Below are 25,214 nucleotides of genomic sequence, written 5' to 3'. Positions count from 1 at the left end.
TCCTGCTTCCTCCTTAGTGAGGATGAATTAATTGCTATATTTTACAGAATCCCAAAGTACATGTATGGACACACACACAGTTCTATTTGTTATAATAATCTGAACTTATGCATTTCTTGTGTGGCTGACTGAACTAAGTTTACTAACTTTCCTGAGCCAACAAATGCTTTCTCATATTTGAAAGTTTTCTGCTAAGCCTACATTGTGGAGTATTGATAAGTGACAGAATTACTCTAGACCAACTTTTTCTATCAGGTATTGCCTATATGATTAAAAGAAAGTTGTACTACTGAATCATAACATTACTGAAAACAGGCTTGCAAAAATAAGCAGATGCTGTGAGCTGGTTGCAAGAGGGGACAAACAGCCTGGGTGCTGCTGGGAACTGAAAAACGTGACTTGAGAGCTTCTGGTTCATCGACAATGCTCTCCAAGCATACCCCTGGGTTCTGGAAACCACAAACCAAAAAAAAAGTACTTCTACTGTATAGTGTCCAACTTCTCAGAATCAAAGTTCTCACAGCACCTGGTTCTCTCTGAGATTCTAATTTTATAAACATCTACTTCAAGACCCAAAACCCTCTCTGGGAATCAGAAGGCAAAAATGTGCATATAAATGTAACTTGTAAAGTTTGGCACAGTTGCTACTGTTACTTCTAGTAACAATAATAATAGTCACCATTGTAGTGTGTGGAATGGGACAGACTGAGGACAAGTCAGGGTTCAGGAGGACTGGGTGGTAATGATGAGGACTAGTTGAGCTTGCTGGTACTAAGCGAGAGTTAGGGATTCAGGGTGTCTGGGATTTGGAGCGTCGGAACATGACCGGGGGAATGACAGAAAGCCAAGACGGTGTTGTTATGAGGCACTGCAAAGAGGTGAATGAAAGCAGGGGCAAGTTGCAGTGAACACAGACAGTAAAAGCAAGGTGGTAAGCCACTTTCTCCAACAGCTCTCTGCTGCTCACGGGCAAGGGCAGCAAAGCCTGAGAAGGAGGGTGCTCTAGGAGTCAGGTGACTGGCATATCTCATGTTACAGAAGGTAAAGGGAATTGGAGTAAAAATGGAAAGGCTGATCATAAATTCTGACAGGACTCGAGAGTACACAGTCAAGACCAGATGGACCAGGAAAGGAGGAGATATCAGTCAACTAAAGAGCACAGGGAGGATAATGGCTTAGTAGATGTGAGGGAGGGAGAAGTAGCAAGTCTAGAGGTTAGAGAGAGGAGAGAGAGCAAGCCTCTTTACTTTCAGCACTTTAGATGTCCATTAAGTATTTTGATTCTATAGTTTTTGCTCCCTGAACTTTCAAGATATTCAAGAGAATAGACCATCATCTCATGCTCCAGCCTATCCACCAAAGATAGGTACTTCAATGTCGTTCCTGACAAATGCAAATGGTATGGCCAAATTTCCAGTACTAATGTTATTAAGGGTCCTACATCATCGTTCAGAATAGATTTTTGTTAGAGACATCACTGAGATCTCAATGTCTTTGCACATTCTTCATCTCACATAACTCTCTCTCTACTCAGTTTTATTTCTCAAACCTTCTTCCTCTGTAGTAACCATTCATGTCTCTGTCCTCTTCTTGGTCTCATCTCTCTCACCCAGCTGCATGTACTTTTGCACCAGTCTTATAACATCCAATAACTTTATTTCTGCATTCTTGCAAAAGCCTGACTCCCAGATCAACTCCATTTTCTCTTCGCCCCCTAAAAGTGGGAACTTCATATGATTTATCTCTATGCCTTTGTGCCCTGTACAAATGTCTATAGAGAGAAATACAAAAGCAAAAATTGACAAATGGGATCTAACTAAACTAAAGAGCTTCTGCACAGCAAAAGAAACTCTCAACAGAGTAAAGAGACAACCTACAGAATGGAAGAAAATTTTTGCAAACTATGCATCTGACAAAGGCCTAATATCCAGCATCTATAAGGAACTTAAACAAATGTACAAGAAAAACACAAACACCATTAAAAAGTGGGCAAAAAACATGAATAGACAATTCTCAAAAGAAGACATACATGCAGTCAACAAGCATATGAAAAAAAGCTCAACATTACTGATCTTCAGAGAAATGCAAATCAAAACCATAATGAGATACTATCTCATATCAGTCAGAATGGCTATTATCAAAAAGTCAAAAAAAAAACATGCTGACAAGATTATGGAGAAAAAGAAACACTTATATACTGTTGGTGGGAGTGTAAATTAGTTCAACATTTGTGGAAGACAGTGTGGTGATGCCTCAAAGACCTAAAGACAGAAATACCATTTGACCCAGCAATCCCATTGCAGGATATACACCCAAAGGAATATAAACTGTTCTAGTATAAAGACACACGTACACATATGTTCACTACAGCACTATTCACAATAGCAAAGGCATGGAATCAACCTAAATGTCCATCAATGATAGACTGGATACAGAAAATGTGGTACATATACACTGTGGAATACTATGCAGAATGAGATCATGTCTTTTGCAGAGACATGGATAGCGCTGGAGGCCATTATCCTTAGCAAACTAACGCAGGAACAGAAAACCAAATGCCACATGTTCTCACTTATAAGTGAGGGCTAAATGATGAGATCACATGGGCACACGGAGGGGAACCACACACACTGGGGCCTATCAGACAGTGCAGGATGAGAAGAGGGAAAGGATCAAGAAAAATCACTAATGGGTACTAGGCTTAATACCTGGGTGATGAAATAATCTGCACAACAAACCCCCATGACACACGCTTACCTATGTAACAAACCTGCACATGTGCCCCGAACTTATAATAAAACTTTTATATATATATATATATATATATATATATACATAAATTCAACCTAAAAAAAGAAAGACAGGAGAGAAATACCTTGAGCCATGCACACACATAAATAAATCCATTTTGTGACATTAGTGGTATAATGTACACATGAGCAAAATTAACTATGTATCCAGAAAAGCATTACCCACCTACCAAACTTTAGCCATGCCCATTCACTCTAACCCAAATGGCTCCCTTCCCATCCACTGTTTTATAAGGGAAAATATGAAGTAAAACCCATACTGTATAGACTAAAAGCAACACAGGGTCAGGGATTGAGTTTCATTCACATTTGAATACCCAGCATCTACCACAAAGTCCAACATTTAGCAGACAATGTGATGATTTAAATAATTGCTTCACTTGCACAAATTTCCATGAAAACAGAAGCAAACAGAAAGTAGAGGGGCTATAAAATTACCAAAAAGCAAATAATCCACAAACTAATCAGACTATAAAATAACAGAAATTTCGTTGTTTTAGATGTTTCATTTTCAATAGAACAACTTTCAGTGCAAAATAATACAATCTCATTTTACATTTCTAGGGCCTGCCTTGTTTTTTGAAAGCACTTTTCCAGTCATTTCCTCATGCAATTTGCCATCTATCCACTGAATTTGGCAGCAGGAACGGGAAACTTCACCGAATCTGGAATTAGGACAGTTGGACTCAAGTCCTGTCTTCACCACTTCCTGTCTGTGTGACCTTGAGAAAAGCCCTTTAGCCAGGGCACATATCCATTTCCTCCTCTGTAGAGCAGTGATAAGATCTTATTCTTCCTGTCTCATAGACATGAGGATTGGGGAGGCAGTGGGGAGAAGGAAGGAAATAATCTTACCAAGTACCCACCATGTACCAGGCATTTAAATATTTTCATTCTCACCATAATCCTGCAAAGAAATTCCACAATTTCTTGCCTATCAGATGAGAAAACAGATTCAATAAGTAAAGTAACTTTCCCAGGGTCAGTGTTGTTAAGTGCCAGAGCTGGGATTCAATCATTTCTGCCTGATCCCTGATCATGAAACCATAATGCTGCCTTGATATGTGTAAAACATTTTAGTTGCTATTTAGTATATTATTGCACATGTAAGTATCCGCTGCTATTGCTATAAGTACAGAAGCCAGAGGCAAAGAGAAGGAAACATGAAGGCCACACAGCCTGTCAGAGACAGAGCTGGGACTAGAATCCAGGTCTCCTGACTCCTGACCTTAAGTGTTCCCATTAAACCATGCTGCCCCCATGCTCCCAGGAAAAGGCATAGGGAAGCACGACGCTTGTTTATTCAGACCAGCTGTTACAGATCTATTTTAAGACAGGCACTCTGAAAACCATGGAAGGTGAGTATCAAGTGTATCATTAAAGATTCCATATTAATTGACCCTTTAAAGAACTCTCATGTGAGTAGCATGTGCTGCTGGCTTCCTGTTAAGCAAGCAACTCAAAAACTGAATACACTTCTTGTAACACAGATTTTGAAAGCATATTCAGACAGCAGCACAAAATACAATTTAAAAATAATTTTACATGGAAATCAAAAGGAACTACTTTGCTGTTCATGGTTCTATCCACTAAATGCCCAAGATTAAGGAAAACCAGAATGTCAACTTGTGACTGGCTTTAACACCATGAAGGGTCTATGTTAACAGAGGATGAAAAACATGATAAAATAATGCTCCAAATAATAGCTAACAATAGGTTGTCTGTGAATTCACAAAAAGAATATTTATAATAGAAAAAAAATGCCCTATCGAAGCACATCATTTTAAACAACAGTGTTCCTGCTTCCCAGAGAAATGTAAGCACTCCTGACTCCAGAACAGAGCATTAAACCATGTGCTTGAGACCAGCTGTCACAAGGCACAGCATTAAAAGGCCAAAAAGGAACAGCTACACTCACTTTCTCTCTTCCCCTCATTAACTTTCCTTAGTTTTCCTGATTTCCTTTCCTTTTCCCATTATATACCTGTCAAAAGTCTAACACCCATTTTATACTGAATAGTGTGATAAATGTGTATGAAATCATCCAGATACATTCAGTATCCTGAGGCAATTTTTTTTTTTTTTTTTGAGATGAAGTCTTGCTCTGTTGCCCAGGCTGGAGTGCAGTGGCACGATCTTGGCTCACTGCAACCTCCGCCTCCCAGGTTCAAGCTATTCTCCTGTCCTGAGGCAAAATTTTAACTCAATATCTGACTAGTAAGGAGGTGCTATTAACAACAGCCATAAGGCCAATCAGAACACTCCTCCAAGGGAGCCCCACACAACAGCAAAATACCATGGAGTGGGGGGGAAATTCATTGCAGTCCTCATCGCAGTTCACATTCAGATATGCCGATAGCCTCGCTGACAAGAATTCAGTTCACTCTTAATGTTCTTATTCTAAGTTTGGCTCTACCACAAACCGCTTGTTGGTGTAAGTTACTAAACCCCTCTTAGCTTCAGAGAGTATCCACCACATGGGGATAAATAACAGTGCCTGCCTCATGGTGTTGGACAATTAGATGAGATAATGCATGGAAGGTTTTAGTAACTGCCTTGTATGTTTCTACAGAAGCAGTGATAATCATTATAGCAAAAAATAGTTAACATCTATTGGGCACCTGTTATAAGCCAGTCACACTAATTAATTCAGCTAGCCCTCACAAGAACCCTAGGAGGTAGGTTCTTTTATTTGGTCTATTTTAGAGATGAGGAAGCTAAAGAACAGACAGATAGACAGGTTTAGTCACTTTCTGAGAGTCACTCGGTAAGTGGTGAAGTAATGTTACCTGCTATTATTATTAATGGCACTTAACAAGTATTTTTGGTTTTTAATGACAGTCAGTGCTGGCTATTTTTTTTTTTAATTTGTAGATGTTTGAAAAGGTAGTAAAGAGTCACCATTTTCATCCCATTGATGAATTTAATCTATGCTTATTTATGTATGCCTATTAGGTATGACTCCCTGTGTCCATTTCTAGTGCTGCATATAAAGGAACTAGCCTGTGGCATCCTCAATCAAGCCAAAGCCTGAAAGGGAGACAGATAAGGAAAAAAAACTGCAAAACAGCAAGAAATGCTGCATTCTACCAGACACTGTGGCACAAAGCAGCATGAGCTCAGCCACACCTGGGAGAAAAGTCAGGGAAGACAATACAAAGATGACTCTTGAACTGAATCTTCAAGTAGACAAATGAAAAAGGGAACTTCAAGCAGACAAAAAGGTATATGCAACAGCACAGAGACATTTAACAGCATAGTCTTTTCAAGAAACTGCAAGAAGGTCAGGAGTACAAAGTGGAGAAGAGCTTTGAGAGATGAAGCAGCACAAGACCATGAGCTCTTGCATACTAAGGAGGTTGGATTTTATCCCATGGTCCATTAGGAACCACTAAAGTTATAAGGAGGTTGTCTGATCATCTGCCCTAGTAGCTCAGATCAAACCCTAGGCATCCTTAGTCGCTCTCCATCACACCCAATGTTCATCCACATGTTTCTATCTCTACTCTGAAAATATATCTCACATCAAATGAAGGGAATAACGGCATACATGCATGCAAATGGGAAAGATCCAAGTGAGAACTGATGATGCAGAAGAGCATCGGGGTAAGAGTGAAGGAGAAACTGGCCTTGGCCAGGAGCACTGCTAACTCACTCATAGTGCAGGAGAGAAGGCATCATCTATGAGCAGAGATGCAGGAAGGTGGGAGCCTGAGGAAGCTCTCCTCCAATTTTGTCTTTTCTCTCAGTGGAACAGGAAGTAAGATTACGAGTTGAGAGAAAGAAGGGAGAAACGGGTGATTAAGTTAAGTTTAAGGAAAGAAGAAAAGGTAGTACAGAGTGATCTGGAGAGTCAAAAAGTAAATGGTCTCGGGCAGTTCTCAAACTTTTTTTTCCTCAGGACCCCTTTCCACTCTTAAAACGTGATTGAGAATCCTCAGCAGCTTTTGTTTGGGGTTTCATAGCTATTGATGTTTAACATACTAGAATTCTAAACTGATAAGCCTTTGAAACATACACAAGCATATATTCTACAGTCAGCCACAGCAACGGCATGGGCACTATCACACAGCCTTTGGAAAACTCCTCTATATACACATTAGAAAATGAGAATGAGGGCAAATAATCTATTATTATTCGATTATAAATAAAACCATAAAGAGAGTTTTGAAATTGTAGGACCCGTAAAAGCACTTCAGGGACTGCCAGTAGTTCCAGACCATACTTTGAGAACATTAAAGAAATATAATCAGATGACTGGATGGCCCAAGGTGCCCACTTGAGGTTAGGGATCATGAACTTAAAGTAAGAGCAGTCAGCACGGTGTGGGTTTTCCTCCATTACATTCAGCAGCTCAGTTGTAAGCAGGGAATAAGTAACAAGTTGAATTTTACCAGGGTTTTGTTTATCCAAACAAGCAGGACAAATCGAGGGAAGTCAGGGAATTATAATGGCTATAGTATTTAAGCTAAGTAGGAAGGAAATGAAAACTGAATCAGGCAGTTAAGAGGTGGTAGAAGCAATGAGTTCAAAGGATTGTTGGGTTTTAGGTATCAGTAGAACAAACCCAAAAGAAAGGGGTATTAAGAGAGTGGGATGCATGAAACTGAGAAGAGAGAGGGTAACTGGTAATAACTTCCAACTCAGAGTCCAAGACAGAATGTGTTCCCTTTCTCACTAAAATGTGCCCCTTCTTTATGACACTTCTGTCACCTGATGCTGAAACCTGGGTCTCAAACTAGATACTTTCCACTCTTTCTCTGTATCTAAAAGGTTGCAAAGTCCCAGCCATCCCAACTCATAATTATCACTTTAATCTTTTTTGTTCCTCTCTATCCCTCTATTCGCTTCCTTTCTCTGGCCTTATCTTCTGTTGAATGACTTCAGTACCAGTCCTGCTCACGCCTAGTTTTGTCCCATCCAATCCACCCCTCTCTATTGTGAGTGAACTTTCTACAATGATCAGACTTCATACCTATGGAGCCACTGTAACTATAGAGGCAGAGGTGTAAAACAGGCAGACTGAGGCTGTCACTATGAATTTGGGATCCAGCAAGGTAGGTAACACCACAGATGTCATGAGATGCTACAGGGAAGCGAATATGAAATCAAAACACAACTAAAGAGAAAACTCTAAAATGTTTAAGATATGCTTCAATAAAGAGAAGCCAGCAAACAAACAAAAGCTGAGAAGGAATAATAAGAGGTACAAGAGAATCAGGAGAATATGGTGTGGTGAGAGTAAAGGGAAGAGAGAGTTTTAGGAGAAGGGGATGATCAGTAACATCAATTGCTACAGAGGATTCGAGAAAAATAATAAAAACAATCCACTGTATTTGAAAATTAGAAAATATGTGGTGATCTATACTAGATCAACCCCATTTGTGTTGCAAACATGGTATAATTTTCTCCATCTTAAAAAAAAAAAAAAAAAGACATGATCTCATTTCCTCACTCTGGCAAGCCATGGAATTGTACCTCACCAAGAGGGTTTCAGAACTTCAGTGCCTTACCCCAGGCTCTGCTTTCCAGAGAACCTAGGTTAAGCCACCAATCACGCAGACAGAACAAGTGCTTACGATGCCTAAAGATGCCACAACTACTTTACATGAAAAGATCCTGATTGGTATTGAGTTTAAAATCATGCTGGCAGATTATCCAAGAGAATAACCTAACAAATGGCAAAGAGGTTAATGACTTCTGAGAAGACTAAGGAATGATATTATTCTGAATGAACTGACTAAAAATGTTACTAGGCACACCGTTCTTTTTGGGAAATAACAGTTCTTCCTCCTTCCCTTTTGTATAACCCAAAAATCTGTAAGTCACACCACCTTGTATGGGAGGAGGGAGTGTGTAGACATGTATTTGGAATTCATGCCTCAATGCTAAAACTAAATCATAGTTTTTAAAAACAATGTATGGTTGTGTATAGCAGAAACTAACTCTTTATTTAAAATAATAACAGCAGCATCAAAACTCAGAAGGAAATCTCACAGACAATAGTGATGAATTATTTTAGGAATGCTGCATCACCAACACTAGATGTTCAAAGGGCAACACTGTATGAAAACACATGGCAATCAATGACTCTAAGTTCAAGTGGTATTCAGAATAGTCACAATCTGAACAAAAAGAAGATTTTAAAACACTTTAAATTTTACTTATATTTTCTTTATCATTATACTTTAAGTTCTGGGATACATGTGAAGCAAGTGCAGGTTTGTTACATAGGTATACATGTGCCATGGTGGTTTGCTGCACCCATCAACCCATCATCTACGTTAGGTATTTCTCCTAATGTTATCCCTCCCCTTGCCCTCCAACCCTCGACAGGCCCCGGTGTGTGATGTTCCCCTCCCTGTGCCCATATGTTCTCATTCTTCGTATATAGATATATCTTTTCACATACAAATACATATACACAAGAGTACCATATGAGAAAATCTGTCCATCTAAAGAGCTCTTTCAATAGGTATAAAATAAGAATTGTGTCATAAGAAAATAAACTATATCTAGGCTGGGCACAGTGGCTTACAGCTGTAATCCCAGTACTTTCGGGAGGCCAAGGCGGCCTGATGACCTGAGGTCAGAAGTTTGAGACCAGATTGGCCAACAAGGTAAAACCCCGTCTCTACTAAAATACAAAAATTAGCCAGGTGTGGTGGCACACACCTGTAATCCTAGCTACCTGGGAGGCTAAGGCAGGAGAATTGGTTGAACCCAGGAGGCAGAGGTTGCAGTGAGCCAAGATCTCACCACTGCACTCCAGCCTGGGTGACGGAGCAAGACTCTGTCCAAAAAATTAATTAATTAATTAATTAACCCATATATTGATTTCTTTTCCCCTAGTAGCCACTATCCCATTTTTCTGTTCTCTTTGCAGCAAAATTACTCCCTAAAGAGATGTCTATACTTGCTGTCTCAACCCTCTCCTATTATCAGGTGTTTGCCCACCACATCACCAAATCTGTTTTTGTCAAGGTCACCAAGGAACGTTATATTGTTTAAATCTTCTATCCTCAGTCCTTATTTCACTTGATCAGCAGCATTTGACGTCATCGCTCCTCCCAAAAATACTCTGTTCACTTGGTTTCCCTCCTACCTCATGGCCATTGCCTCTCAACTCCTTCACAGGTTCTCCCCATCTCTCTGCCCTCGAGAACAGGCATGCTCCAATGGCTCACTCAGACTTTTTCTTCTTTCTTCACTACTCCCTGCATGGTATCACCCAGTCTCATGATTTTAAATACCATCTTCACCTTGATGACTCCAAACTTTATACCTACATCTCCAACTCCTCCAACTTGCTCGGCGTACCCATCTAGATGTCTACTAGGCACTTCAATCATAACTAGCTCCAGATATTCCTTCCCCTCTCCCCACATACACCCCAACACCATACTTCCTCTAGTCCTCTCCATTTCAGTAAATGGGAACTTCATCATCCAGTTTCTCAGGTCGAAAATTCTGGAGACATACTTGACTCCTCTCTTCTCATATCCCTAATCTAGTCCATCAATAAACCCCTGCTGGCTCCATCTTCAGAATATATTCAGAGCCTACTCTTCCCACCATCTGCCCTGCTATTGCTTTGGTAAAAGCCGCCATCATCTCTTGCCTGAATGATGTATTAGCCTGGCCACTTCTATCCTTGCTGCTCTCCAGTCTGTTCTCAATGCAGTAGCCAAAGTAACTGTAGGAAAGGTAAATCAGGGCTGGGCGTGGCAGCTCATGCCTGTAATCCTAACACTTTGGGAGGCCAAGGCGGGTGGACTGCCTGAGCTCAGGAGTTGGAGACCACTCTAGGCAACATGGTGAAACCCCCTCTACTAAAATACAAAAAAGTAGCCGGGAGTAGTGGCATGTGCCTGTAGTCCCAGCTACTCTGGAGGCTCAGGAACGAAAAACTCTTGAGCCTGGGAGGCGGAGGTTGCAGTGAGCTGAGATCAGGCCACTGCACGCCAACTTGGGCTACACAGTAAGACTCTGTCTCAAAAAAAAAAGAAAAGAAAAGAAAGGTAAATCAGGCCATGTCACTCCTCTCCTCATCCCTCTGTTGACCTCTCATTTCACTCAAAGTGAAATCCAAAGTCCTTAAAGTGGCCCACAAGTCCTAAAAATCGAGCTTCCATTTTCTCTCTGACTTCACGTTTCCCACTCTTTCCCACACTCACTCTCCTCCAACCACACTGACCCTGCTGTTCCTCCAGTATGCCTGCCACTTAATGACCTCAGGAGCTTCGCACTTGGTATTCCCTCCACCAGGAATATTCTTTTTTCCAAACATTGACATTCCTGTGTTCCCTCACTCGCTTCAGGTCCCACCTAATTGTCACTCCCTTGGAGAGGACTTTCTTGACTACCTTCTATAAAATTGTATTACATTTCTCTCTAGTTCCTAACTCAGCTTCAAATGGGTTCATAGCACATTATAGATAAATATATAAATAATTATATACAATAAATTGTATGTAAAAATATAAATATATAAATAAATTATACAGTCATTTATTTATGGTTCAACTCTACTAAAATCCAAACCCCTTTAGGGCAGGGACTTTGTTGAGTTTGTCCAAGACAGTGTCTAAAACAGTGCCTGGAACATAGTAGGACCAAGCAAATATTCATTGAAGGAATCCTTGAAGTCTGAATTATTCATTTAGACAATTCAAAGTTTACATACACTGTCCATAGTGGCCACTAAACTCATTGAATGTATTACCCCTACTATAAAGCATAGTATAAAGCAAAATTTTAAGTTCCAAACTAAGACTAAGGTACTCTCATTCATGATAGATCTAGGGGTGGTTATAGGCATTCATGAAGATCTTCTTAACCACTAAAAGTGACATCAAGCCAATAACTCATGCCCTTCCACAGGCACACCCCCCGCCCCAACCCCAGCATGTGCCGCCCACCCAGTACAGCTATCACCAGTAGGCTCTTCTCTTCCAGAATCATTCACATGCTTTGTGTCCTGGCTAGAATACTGTTTCAGATGAAAAATAAATCTCAAATATAGACACTAAAATCTAACATATACAGACACAAAATTTCTTAAATATTCACTGGCCAACTGCATTTTATTTAACTGTATTATATAATAAGAGGAACATGTTAAATGTATAATTAAATATGATTAATGTTTACCTCTTTAACCTATCATAAATAAAAACAAAAGCTAAATCAGCATGAAAAAATATACTTATTTTTGAACTGAAGATCATCCTCTTACCAAGATGGCAAGATCAAAAACAAACTGATGTCAACAGCCAGAAAGAACAATAAGTAAGAAAACTGGGATCCCATCCATGCTTTTATTTTGAAAGATAATCAACTAACTTATTAAGATTCCAAGATTCAAACCTATAATTGAGCAGTCATTATTTGCAGTTATTTATTTTTTTAAATGCAAACAAGGCAGAAGGCTAACAGAGAATAGAAAGGCATCCCACTCACTGGAATAAACACTCATTTTAAAAGGCTGGTCATTTTATAGCCTCTTTCAGGAAAGCTAAACAGGCTACAAACAAAACATCAATAAATTAAAATTTCTTTTGTCAACATCTGCTCTTTACAGTCTCAATATGTCACAAAAGTCAGAAGTGACAGCTTCCAGTTATTTCTCAGCTTAGGAGATCATGTGCTATAAAAAATAGTCTATTTCAAATTAATATCTTCAACAGAATCTAAGTAGACAGAACGACTCTCAGACATACCAAAACGCCACAAGTACTAGTAATGACATCTCTAACTCCAGGGGAATACATTCTGCTGGGACATGACAGGGTTGTACCAGGTTAATAGTTTATTCACTACAGCTAGAAACTTTCCCAAGAAAGAGATGAGTAGTTAGAGGCAAAATGTCTAGGGTTATCAGCCCAAAGGAACCGGTAGGCCTCTACAATTGTTTTAAAATTTCTATTGGAACCTATTACTCTTAATATAACAATAGCAGAAAAAATGTTTTTCATAATTTTGCTAATAGTAAACATTTATTAAGTACATGTGCTAGGCACTATAAGCATGTTAAATACGTCAAGTTGTTTCATAAAATCATTTCATAAGTCTCATTAAAGGATTTAATGACAACCTGCATGATACAAACTCATCGGCCTAGCATCCACTTGTTCAGCAGCCTTGCCTCTCTGCAATGAGGCCAAGAACCATGAGGAAAGCAAAAACAGACATCACGAGGCTCAGGTACTAGCCTTCTAGGATTCACATTTGAGGGAAGCACCCTCTCATAGGACATTACAGGAGAAACTGTACTTAATTTGGAACCAGAAACCTCAAGGTTGAACAGACTTAAGAACTCAAAAGTGCAACGGCACAAAGAAGGTCATTAGCTGTCCTACTTACCTTATTATAACCCAGTGATTTACCATCTGATAGCATAGTGTAATAATTCCTTTAGGGCAAGTATCCTGGTGTGCTCATTTTGCTACCCCCACTAGGGAACAGAACTCTTAGAGCATTGTATGTGCTCAATTTTCATTAATGATGCTTATAATGACAATCTTTGGTCATCAGAAAGATTAAATTACATCTAACATAAGAGAAGAGTGAAACACATTCAAAACGATTCTCATCCATTGTTAGCATTCAAATAAAGGCTTCGAGGTTTAAAAAGGTCTTCAGCTGTCCAGAAAACGTGATTATTGAGAGCAACTGCTGAGAGTTCCAGGAAACAAGTTCCAGGAAATGTGCACAGTACTGTACTCCCTACTGGTGGGCCAAGGCATCCTGACCCACGCTGCCTCCTGAGGCTACAGGCAAAGTGGAAAATGGGGATGTGTGAGAGTAGCTAACTGCAGCTCCCACCATAATAGAAAAGTCTGCCAAACCCCTCAAAGGAATTTCCAGAGTTGAGACGACTCTGAAGGGGTACCTAGAGGTAGCAATCACCATGCATGTTTATGGGGGTATAAAATAATTTACCTCACTTTTAAATACGTATGGCTCTCCCCACTTCCATGCCTGTTCTTTCTTAGGGACTGCCCACCAGCAGGTTGAAGGCAAACAGGCAAGGAATGCAGAATCTGAAGTGCAGGGGACCCTGATGAAACACTGACACCAAGAATCAGAGATGACTGTGTGTGCTCTAACTTTAAATACATACTTATTAAATCATATAAAGTCCGTTCCTTCTTAAAAGGCGCTGCTCTGGTTGCTAAGTAGCTGAGGCTCTGCGTCATAGAGGATTAGTGCTGAAATGTGTCATGGAGAGGGCTCTGTCCTCTCCCTTTTAAGTTGAAAGCAGTTTGGTTTTTTGTTTTGTTTTAACATTCTGAAAGAGAAAGAGGCTCTGAACCGAGTTTAACATCCTTCTGTACAAAAATTTTCCGACAGGACAAATAAACTACTCTTCCACTGAACTGTGACTTTTGAGCTGACTCTAGGGTGCACCCAACCTTCCAGAGGTGTCTGGCTTAACCCTCAAAGAGGCAGCTCCAGCCCCAGGAGCCGACCGGCACCACAGCACCTGAGCAGGGCACTTTAGGAAGGAAAGCGGAATCTCTAGTGAAACTTCTCATTTCCTGTCGCTGCTGAGAGAGGCTGGACTCGCTCCTTCTCACATGGTTTAGGAAGAGCTGTAAACGGGAGCTTGCCGGCTGGCCACCAGCTCAGGGGCCCTGGGGGCGGCCTCCGGGTTCTGCTCCCTGTTCTTCCCTTTGACCAATGTCACTCCTGGACAGATAACGGGACCAAACGCCCTTCACTTCCTCGAGTCCTCATGTATGTCATGGTTCCTCTTTCAGGAAAACATGAGTACAAGACGCAAAGCAAAAGAAGAGACTAAAGGCAAATTACCCCATCACCTCGTTTCGTCCCTCCCCTTCGTTATTATAGAAGAGCTTGATCAAATTCCCTTTGTCGCGCCACACACACGCAGAGTAGGTGAAGGGCACCCTAAGACAACTTCTTTCCCGCCTGACAGAAAGCCTTTACGAAATCCTCACACCATCTCCGGACGCAAAGCTTTCGCATTCAGCTTGAGGAGCTAAACCATTTCAAGCCAAGGTAGGAAACGCCAAAGTGGTGCCGAAGTGGTCCCAAAGCAGAAGGCTGGGAGGCAGGGCAAGCTCAGCGCACCTAGACGTTTGCATTTACACAAAGAAATTAGCCGCATGATTAATGGGAGCTGCCGGCTGGAGGCGGGGCGCCCGCGCCGGCCTCCTTACCTGGGACATCTGCGGCCTCAGGTTGATCTCCTTCAGGTTGATGGAGTGCGCCCGGAGGTTGTTAAGCAGCTGGCAGAGCAGGACTCCATCGCGGAGGGTCTGCGCCAGGTCGAACACCTGAGCCGAGTCCCAGGTCACCCGGTGGTTGGCGGGCAGCACCTTGCAATGGATGAGCCACTGCGCGCACTGCTTCCACGGCTCCATGCCCGACGGCTCCGGGACGCGGCTGGGCCGGGGCGGGCGGCAAAGATGCGGCCGCCGCCGCCGCCGCCGAGGTTCCTCCGCGCCCCGCCGACGCCAACAGCCGCCGGCCCTTTCCCCGCGCGGGATCGAGAGAGCAGGAGCCGCGGCTGACGGGTCGCGGGCGCCGCGCTAGGCTCGGCTCCGGTCCCGGCCCGGGTGCGCCGCGCCCCGGCCGCCGCTGCAGCGAGTCCCGCGCGCTCTCCGTGCGCCCCGGCCGGCTCGGCGGCGGCTGCCGCGCACAGGCTTCCGACTCCAGCGCCCGGCCCGCCACTGAGCATGCCCAGCACGCCGGCCGGTCTCGCTGCGGTCCGCAAGTCCCCAGACGCGCGGGTGGGAGCGCGCCGGCGGCCGGGGCTGGGGTCGGTGGCCGAGGGCGGGGCGCGGGGGAGGGGCCGGCGGAGAGGGGCGGCGGCCAGAAAGGGGATCCCGCGCCCCCGCCTGCAGCCTTGCGGGGCTCACGCAGCCCCCGGCGTCCTGGGGTCTTCTCTCGGGGCGGCTTCCCGGCTTTGCCGGGAGTGTGGCTGAATACTGTAATACGATGGGGTCCCCCAGGACCCCCTAAACAACAAATGCTCAAAGGAGCGACGGATTAATTGGGGCACCCAGACTCCCCAGAGCAATGAAAAAAGTGCCCAGAGCATCAGTAGTGCACGGCGCTGAAAGTTTTAGAGATCGTCGCCCCCTCGCCCCTTGCAGCTCTATCCCCTCCATTCTCTATAGATGATTCCTCAGCCTATTCCTCTTAGTTGCCCCTAGTGGTGTTTTGGCACCCTGAAAGTGAGTGAGAGTGCGTGTGTGGAGACGCCTGCGGAAACCGCCCGGATCCCTGAGCCTATTTCCTCGCGAGGTAATTTTCACTTGGAGCTGGTTTCCCCCCTGCACTGTCAGGCTCGGAACTGTTCGCCGTTGCTGTTCTGGCCCTTTTGCTGACCCCACAAAAACCTGCTTGAGAAAGGCCTGTGCCACGGTGCTAGACTGCGCATGCGTCGGCGACTGGCGGCCGGGTTTGAAAGCAAAGCGCGTTAGCCCTGGGCAGCTCCTGCCGGGCTGTTCTGGGATCCTTAGTGAAAGTTGGAACTTGACCCCAGAACTTTTGCGCAGTGCACAAGCAGTGCATTCGTGTTTCTTAAGTAAATCTTTTGGAGACTCTAAACCCTACCCCTTTTACTCCCACTGCACACTGCCCCTCAAAACCACAATTAATGTTTAAATTATTTGTGGCAAGATATTGCCACATTGAATTCTTGCTGTTCGATAGGAATGTGGTCCTTCGTCACCCTTTTGAGATGCATTCACTTAAAATTAGAAAATAGGCCGGGCGCGGTGGCTGACGCCTGTAATCCCAGCACTTTGGGAGGCCGAGGCGGGTGGATCACGAGGTCAGGAGATCGAGACCATCCTGGCTAACACGGTGAAAACCCGTCTCTACTAAAAATACAAAAAATCGGCCGGGCGTGGTGGCACGCGCCTGTAGTCCCAGCTGCTCGGGAGGCTGAGGTAGGAGAATCGCTTGAACCCATGAGGCGGAGATTGTGGTGAGCTGAGATCCAGCCACTGCACTCCAGCCTGGACGACAGAGCCAGACTCTGTCTCAAAAAACAAACAAACAAACAAAAAGATGGGAGTTTGGATAATTTAATTGTATTATATTTCTGTAGCCCAAATTTTTTATTACGAACCATACTTTATAAGCAGGCCAAAATATTATTTTTAAAAGAATGATCTGTTTAGGACAGTGATTGCGTCCTTTTTCGTTTGGCTGTGACAAGGATAGCACACTGTTTACACTCAACGCTGAACAATAAATCAGCCTGAGGATTTCCTTTCCTCACGCGCATCCTTCCCTAGCAATTTCCTCTTGTGTTCAATGCGGATTCCATCAATAGCACGACGTTTCCTAGGCCATAATTTTGGCAAATAAATCATACTAAACTCTACATACCTTTAGAAGCAAAATCCAACACATTTGAAACACCATTTAACACAGTCTTTCATAAAGAGAAATTAAAAAGAAATTTCATTAAACGGGTCAAAATTTAAACTAAAACTATGAATTTTGTTTCAGGCAGCATCAGATCACCTTTGGATGTTGGAGAATATTTCCAAAATCCAGATATTATACAGTATCCCAGGACGCAAATCTGAATTTAGAGCCCGAGCTGTACTGCTTTCTAGCAACATGACCTTGGATAAATTCTCTACGGTTCAGTTTCCATAGATACGAAATAATAAATTTTTTGGGGGGGAGGGGGGACGGAGTCTCGCTCTGTCGCCCAGGCTGGAGTGCAGTGGCGCGATCTCAGCTCACTGCAAGCTCCACTTCCAGGGTTCACGCCATTCTCCTGCCTCAGCCTCCCAAGTAGCTGGGACTACAGGCGCCGGCCGCCACGCCCGGCTAATTTTTTTTGTATTTTTAGTACAGACAGGGTTTCACCGTGTTAGCCAGAATGGTCTAGATCTCCTGACCTCGTGATCCGCCCGCCTCGGCCTCCCAAAATGCTAGGATTGCAGGCGTTGGCCGCCGTGCCTGGCCCTAAGAAGTAATTTCTAACTAATAGGGTTGTTGTCAGGATCAAATGGTACAATGTCTTGCTATTCAAAATGCAGCCTGTGGACAGAAGCATCACCCTTGAACTTGTCAGCACTGTAGACGTTTGGCCTCTACTCTCATACTGAATGAACCAGAACCTGAATTTTAAGATCTCCATATCCCATGTATTTCCATCAAAAGCCAAGAAGCACTGATACAATGCATAGAATGTGTGGTGCCTGATAATTAGAGCTCAATAAATATTACCCAATAGTAGCCACTTTTCATTCACAAGTGGCAACAACGACCAAATATTCTATTTCACTTCTCTGTATGTAATATATGACTTCAAAACATAATGCTTCTCAAATATAGTAAACCACAGAGTTGATAGAAAGGCAACAGGAAAATATATGGAAGGCCTAGAAGGGAAGGAGGTTAGTGGAGACACAGGATTCTTCAGGTAAACAAGGAGCTAAGTGCCAATAGGTGACTCATGTGAAAGACATTTAAGTGTCAGAAATTGGTGCAATAAAAATGCAATGGGCTTCTCACCTGAGTTATCCTTACTAAAGGAAAAAATTACAGTCTTTTCCCTTTACAATTTTTTTTTTTTTTTTTTTTTTTTTTTTGAGACAGAGTCTCACTCTGTCACCCAGGCTGGAGTGCAGCAGATCTCGACTCACTTCAACATCCGCCTCCCGGGTTCAAGCTATTCTCCTGCCTCAGCCTCCTGAGTAGCTGGGACTACAGGCACAAACCACCACACCTGGTTAATTTTTGTGGGGCTTTTTGGGACCCAGCCCTTGTCCCAACAAACCACTGACCTCAGCCTCCAGGCCTGCCCTGGCTGGTCATCAGAGCAGTAAGTGAGAGCAGGAGGCAGAGGCTGGGGAGGACAAGGGAGAGGGAGTGGGGTCCAGTGCAGGGAACAGGGCTCTGTCACCCAGGCTGGAGTGCAGTGGCACGATCTCCGCTCACTGCAACCTCCACCTGCTGGGTTCAAGCGATTCTCCTGCCTCAGCCTCCCAAGTAGCTGGGACTACAGGCATGCACCATCACACCCGGCTAATTTTTGTATTTTTAGTAGAGATGGGGTTTCACCATATTGGCCAGGCTGGTCTCAAACTCCTGAACTCAAGTGATCCGCCCACCTTGGTCTCTGAAAGTGCAGGGATTACAGGTGTGAGCCATCGCACTGACCTCCCTTTGCAACCTTAAAGGAAATGTTCCACCTAGTGAAGGCAAGTTGGGAAATAGGGACCAACTCATCAGTGGCAACTCCTTGCTAATCCTGTTACCTAGTGTTCTTGTGGTGTGCAAGAAGTTCTTTCTTGCATATCTGACATGTGACTTCAGGACCCCTCCTATGGTCCTACTGCCCTTGAGTCCTTCATAGCCCCTGTAGTACATCCACAGTCTACCATTTGCTGAATGCCCACTATGTGTCAAGCACTCTTCTGGGCACTTTACATGCACTGTCTGCAAGTGAGAAGATGCTCTCCCACCCATTTTAATGAAGAAGCTAGAGATCAACAGAGTTAAGCATCTTGCTCTTTATTAGGGAACTCAATAAAAGGATGAGCTTGTGTCTCCACATCTGCGCCCCTTCTGTTCAGAGCTGTGGCTCAGCATTAAAATAATTGCCGTATCAAGCTTAATTACTGGTTTAAACATCGTTCTCCCTGCTAGACTGAAACACCTTGAAGGCAAGGGTGGTAACTCATTCATCTTCAAATTCCCAGAACCAACCTTGGTGCCTGTCACATGACAAACAATAAATATTAGTTTGGCGAGTAAATAAATGAACAAGTTATGTTAACCCTCTTGCTCTCCCTCCATCCCTCTCTGCCTTTCTATCCTGTCTTTCTGGTGGTGAAAAGATCAGGAAGGATTTGCCAGCATTACTTGTAACAGGCATAAGAGTCACATGAAAAAAGATCTGCTTTTTTCTTTTTCTTTTTTCTTTTTTTTTTTTTTTGAGCCAGAGTCTTACTCTTGTCACCTAGGCTGGAGTGCAATGGTGTGATCTTGGCTCACTGCAACCTCCGCCTCCCGGGTTCAAGCTATTCTCCTGCCTCGGCCTCCCGAGTAGCTGGGATTACAGGCGCCCACCATCATGCCTGGCTAATTTTTGTACTTTTAGTAGAGACAGGGTTTCTCTATGTTGGCCAGGCTGGTCTCAAACTCCTGACCTCAGGTGATCCGCCCACAAGAGTCTACCAAAATGCTGGGATGACAGGCGTGAGCCACCGCGCCTGGCCTGCTTTTTTTGTGTGTGTCTCGCTAGTCTTTCCGTGCCCTCCAAGATGAGCAGGCTGCCCTCTGTTTCTCTTTTGTATCACAGTGTTGTTTGGATCTTGCTTCAAATGGAATAAGTGGCATCCTGAACTGCAAGAAAGACAAGGATGACAGATGATGGATATCACATACTAGGTCCCTTGCCATGTTCAAAATTATATCCTACATCGTAGGACATTCTACATCAGCCAAATGTACCAAAAAACTGAAGTAAAGGATCTGAAAGCCACATTAATTCATTGCCTGCTCCATCTGTATTGTCACTCCACTCCTTACTGACTTTTTTCTTATTATTCTTCCAACTCTTAATGTTTTTGTTTGTTTGTTTGTTTGTTTGTTTGAGATGGGGTCTCACTCTGTTGCCCAGGCTGGAGTGCAGTGACACAATCTCACCTCACTGCAACCTCCACCTCCCGGGTTCAAGTGATTTCTCCTGCCTCAGCTTCCCCAGTAGCCGGGACTATGGGCACACTCCTGGCTAATTTTTGTATTTTTAGTAGAGACAGGGTTTTACTATATTGGCCAGGCTGGTCTTGAACTCCTGACCTCAGGTGATCCACCCACTCTGGCCTCCCAAAGTGCTGGGATTACAGGCGTGAGCCACTGCGCCCGGCCTTTGTCTTTATTCCTCATTGTATTTCTTTTTTTATGTTATAAGAGAAGTAAATCATGGATGGTACATAACCTATTGAAGATAAATCAGTTTCTGAAAGAATTGAAGATACAGAAATACAAATATTGTAAACCACAAACTGAAATCCAGACTGTTTGCTGGATTAATTTCCTTCAACTACAATCAAATGTAGTTTGGTTTCACATACACATTAGGGATGTGGGCTTTACATTTCTGGTAATTTGATACTGTCTTTAAAGTAAATACCAGAAAAACACTGGGGAGATAGAATGAGGGTAGAGTAAGATTTCTATAATAACTGTTCCTTTAATAAATGTGCCCAAATCAGTGCGAATTTAAAGATTTTGGAATTAGGTACAAATGAGCAGGGTCTTGTTAGGATCACAGGATTTCTTTTCTCTTCTGACATGTTCAAGTCCTTGATTATAATAATAAAGGTAACAAAAACAATGACAATAACCCATACTCTAAATGGCGCTTACCATCTAACAGAAGAAATTTACTTGAGGTAATTTATGACACATAAAGCTTCCAATTCAGGAGGCCAAGGATGGTGGATCACCTGAAGTCAGGAGTTCAAGACCAGCCTGACCAACATGGTGAAAACCCACCTCTACTAAAAATACAAAAAATTAGCCGGGCGTGGTGGCAGGCACCTGTAGTCCCAGCTACTCGGGAGGCTGAGGCAGGAGAATCACTTGAACCCAGGAGGCAGAGGTTGCAGTGAGCCGAGATTGTGCCATAGCACTCCAGCCTGGGCAACAAGAGCAAAACTCCGCCAAAAAAAAAAAAAAAAAAAAAAGCTTCCAAAGAAGCAGCTTTAAAAGGAGGATTAGAACATGACTGTAAGTCTATGTGTTACAAGGGATGGATTAATAAAAGACCAATTAACTAACCAATGTCCAAATAAATGAAATAATGAAATAAATGGAAATACAAGTGTTCTTCCCACTCTGTGAGTATATACCCCACCAACACACACAGAAAATGAGGCTCCAAAGATTTACCTCACTGAGTTAATTGCACTTCAGCTGGGTCTTTTCAAAGTCTGGTTCACAGTAAACATTCTGCAGCTCTCAAGCCATGATTAGACATTAATCCATTTTCAGAACATTAGTGGTGATACACATATATGTTATGTTTTAAAGATAACTAAGGAAGTTAAACTTACAGGGAAAAGCTAAATAGCTCTGTGTATTCCTGTCAACAACTAAGGACCTTAATCTAATTTGTAGAATATTTAAATCCATTTGCATGTTGTTATAAAGAAATTGCCAGGGAGAAAGTTCTTTATACAGAGATTGTGAATTTTAAAATCCAATGCAAAGAAACTTTTGTGGGAAGTCCTTGATGTCCCTTTTTCCATGTAATCCTGTGTATATCACAATCGTTTTACTAAGTTCTTTGCAGAATAATTATCTCTTTAAGTGTCTGAGACCCCAACTACCACCAACCTCCTTTCACCCCAACCCTGACTATCTTTGAGGTCCTTGGAAACAGAGATTGTACCTTATTCATGTCATTACTCCAATGCCTGGCACTTGGTAGAGGATGGATGGATAACTGGATGGATGAAGAGGTGGGTGGATGAATAAATTAGGTGAAGAGGGATGTAAACCATGTCATTATAGTAGTGATGAGAGAGGAGAAAATTTCACTTACCATTTTGGCATGTCACTCAGATTTATTCCTGCCACCAACAATGTCCTTGGAAGAATAAAGTGATACAGAAGGACAGATTGGGTTTACCCATGTAGAGAATGCAGGAGTACTAGAAAGCACCCCGCCTCCATCCACATTCAAAACAAAAAAAAAAAAAGTCCTTGATTTATGTTTAACAATTAAAATCCATTATAGAACAATTAGAAACTCTCCCTGGAAAATGCAATATATTTAAATTCATACCTCATGCCTGAGATCAGATAATAACAGCAACAACAGCTATTTGTTGACTATATTATGAGCACTGACAACTAGCTATTGAGCTACCTACTTCATATGTATGGTTTTATTTGATTCGCATAACCTCTCTGAGGTGTTACTATTACTGACCTCATTTTGTAGATGAGGAAACCGACTCTAAGCAAGCTCAACTATCTTTCCTAAATTCAAATAGCCAATAAGTAGCAAAGCTAGCATTGGACCCGGAACATCCTGATGCCAAGATTCACACATTTAACCATGATGTCATTCTGCCTCTCTGGAGATTTAAGACAGAGGGATCCCTAAGAGCAGATGCCAACAAGATGGCTTTATACACAGCCAACTTTAAATGTTCCACACCCTGCAGAAAGTCATTAACAAAACATAATTTTACCTTTTATTTACATGAGTGAAACTTCCCCCCATTCCTATTCAAATAGCAAGAAAAGAATCAAGATTTGTTTGGTAAAGCAATTTTAATTTATTTTTAATTCTTAAAATGTTCCAGTTTTAAATGTTTCTAAATTTCTTTAAGCATTCCATTTAATCTTTTCTAATGTAACCGTTTTGTTTTATTTTGCTGTGTTTTGTTTCATTTTGTTTCAGACTGACATAAGATTGTGAAATGCTGTGCTTTAGAAAACGTGTGAGTATCTTTTTTGATCATCAGAATCATAACAGTGTAGAAGTGATTCAAAAAAAGCTTGACCAGCTTTTCTGGGAAAGGACAGGACAAAGCTAAAAAGCACTAAAATGGAAACCTAATATGCCATATTAATCTCACACACATGCACACATAGACACTTACACAATTATATATTTTTGCAGACTATGCTCCATTTTGCAATCTTGGCATTAGGTTACCTGTAAAATCATAAACTGGTTTCTATTGCACACACAAATGGAAAAAGGAAGACTCACTGGCCACACCAAGAGTGCTCATCTGGTCAGGATGAAAACACAGTAGCTTTTTCTGCTTCATTGTTTGTTTTGACACTGGCTACAACGTTTCATCTGTTCTTTCAGAAATTTCCTGGATTTAGGGAATAACTCATATGTTCGGCTAGCTTTGTTTCTCCTTTTGCTGACATTTCTCGGGGCTAATTTCTTAGGCTATTTAAATTAGAATATATCATTGGGGTGTAAGAAAGAAAGAGATAAGTCTAAAGAGGATATCTCTGAGAGAACAATAATCATTCAGATTATTTTAAAGAGAGAATAGGATGAAATTGGTGGGCCTGAAGAAAATAGGAAAATTTACATATATATATGTAAATGTCCAATCTGCCCTAACCTATAAAATCTGATTTACCTACCTCATTTAATAAATATTAATTTTGCACTTTCTAAAGAACAAAAACTCTCTTCTAAATTTTATGTGGGGTTATAGGGTGAAAGTAAAACAGTGTCCCTAAACCAAATCCCTGTGAAAATGTATTTAACACTTAGAGATGAGAGTAGGAAAGACGGCACGAAGTAGGCACTCTATATCTTTCTGTGTGGAAGTGTTTAGTGTCAACTTCTTATGGCACTTGAAACGACGAAACTTATGAACCAGCACTGAGCTGGAGGGATTGCTGGACAGGCAGAACACAGAAGGTCCACTGTAGTCTTAGAAGGGCATCTAGCTAAATGAAAAATGTCATCTTCTAGAATCCTAATATGTCCATATTCTTGTTCCTTTCATTCTGTCTACTTAATCACTCTAAGTGCCAGGAACCAGGAATAATTTCTGGGGTGGCTCCAGGCACAAAAATGTTAACAGTGATGCAATTTGATAAATCAAAACAAGTTGAAGGCATTAGTTGAAAACTCTAAAATGTTCTGAGGAACTCAAACAACTCAATAACAATAAAACAAATAACAGATTTCAAACGAGCCAAGGATCTACATAGGCATTTCTCCAAAGAGAACATATAAATGACCAACAGGGTATGAAAGAAATGCTCAATACACTAATTGCCAAGGAAATGGAATTAAAACCACCTGTTAGAATGGCTATTATAAAAAAGACAAAAGATAAGTGTTGGTGAGGATGTGGTAAAAAGGGAACCCTGGTAGATTGTTGGTGGGTATATAAATTAGCACAGCCGTTAGGGAAAATGGTGTGGAGGTTCCTCAAAAATTTAAAAATAGAACTACCATATGATCCAGTATTCCCACTTCTGGAAATGATACCATTATGTCAAGAGATACCTGCACTTCCATGTTCATTGCAGCATTATTCACAATAGCCAAGATATAAAATCAATCTAGTTCAACAATGGATGAATGGATTTTAAAATGTACTGTAATAATAATGGAATACTATTCAGCCTTTAAAAAGAAGGAAATCCTATCATTTGCAACAACATGGATAATCCTGGAGGCCATTATGCTAAGTGAAAGAGGTTGGGCATAGAAAGACAAATACTGCCTGATCTCATTGTATGTGGAATCTAAAAATGTTGAATTCATAGGGACAGAGTAGAATGGTGGTTGCCAGGGGCTGAGGCAGGGTGGGAAGCAGGAATGGGGAGATGTTGGCCAAAGGGTACAAAGTTACAGTGTAACAGAATGAATAAGTTTTGGAGATCTATGGTATA

The 25,214-nt window shown here is 42.1% G+C and overlaps 1 protein-coding gene and 1 long non-coding RNA gene across 7 annotated transcripts in view; one reads left to right on the top strand and one right to left on the bottom strand.

Annotated features, from left to right (window-relative positions):
• The window catches only part of VAV3 (vav guanine nucleotide exchange factor 3), a 401,666-nt gene extending 386,153 nt beyond the window's left edge, over positions 1–15,513 (bottom strand). For 4 of the 6 annotated variants that reach the window (XM_016923599.4, XM_016923612.4, XM_016923606.4 and 1 more), the window contains exon 1: positions 14,999–15,303. In XM_016923599.4, the coding sequence (XP_016779088.2) occupies positions 14,999–15,202 (204 nt within the window). In that variant the 5' untranslated portion in view covers positions 15,203–15,303. Of the gene's footprint in view, positions 1–13,754; positions 13,935–14,998 lie in introns of those variants that run through there. The other 2 variants (XM_016923622.3, XM_054685413.2) reach the window with 2 other exon arrangements.
• On the top strand, positions 14,007–23,276 carry LOC134808870 (uncharacterized). The gene is made up of 2 exons (XR_010152913.1): positions 14,007–14,837; positions 23,236–23,276. It is a non-coding gene; the product is annotated as an uncharacterized LOC134808870 (long non-coding RNA).
• Positions 23,277–25,214: the final 1,938 nt, after the last annotated feature.

Source organism: Pan troglodytes, chromosome 1, assembly GCF_028858775.2.
Source record: "Pan troglodytes isolate AG18354 chromosome 1, NHGRI_mPanTro3-v2.0_pri, whole genome shotgun sequence".
Lineage (NCBI taxonomy): Eukaryota > Metazoa > Chordata > Mammalia > Primates > Hominidae > Pan > Pan troglodytes.
The sequence above is the reverse complement of the archived record's forward strand: the minus strand, read 5'-3'. Positions and strand labels throughout refer to the sequence as shown.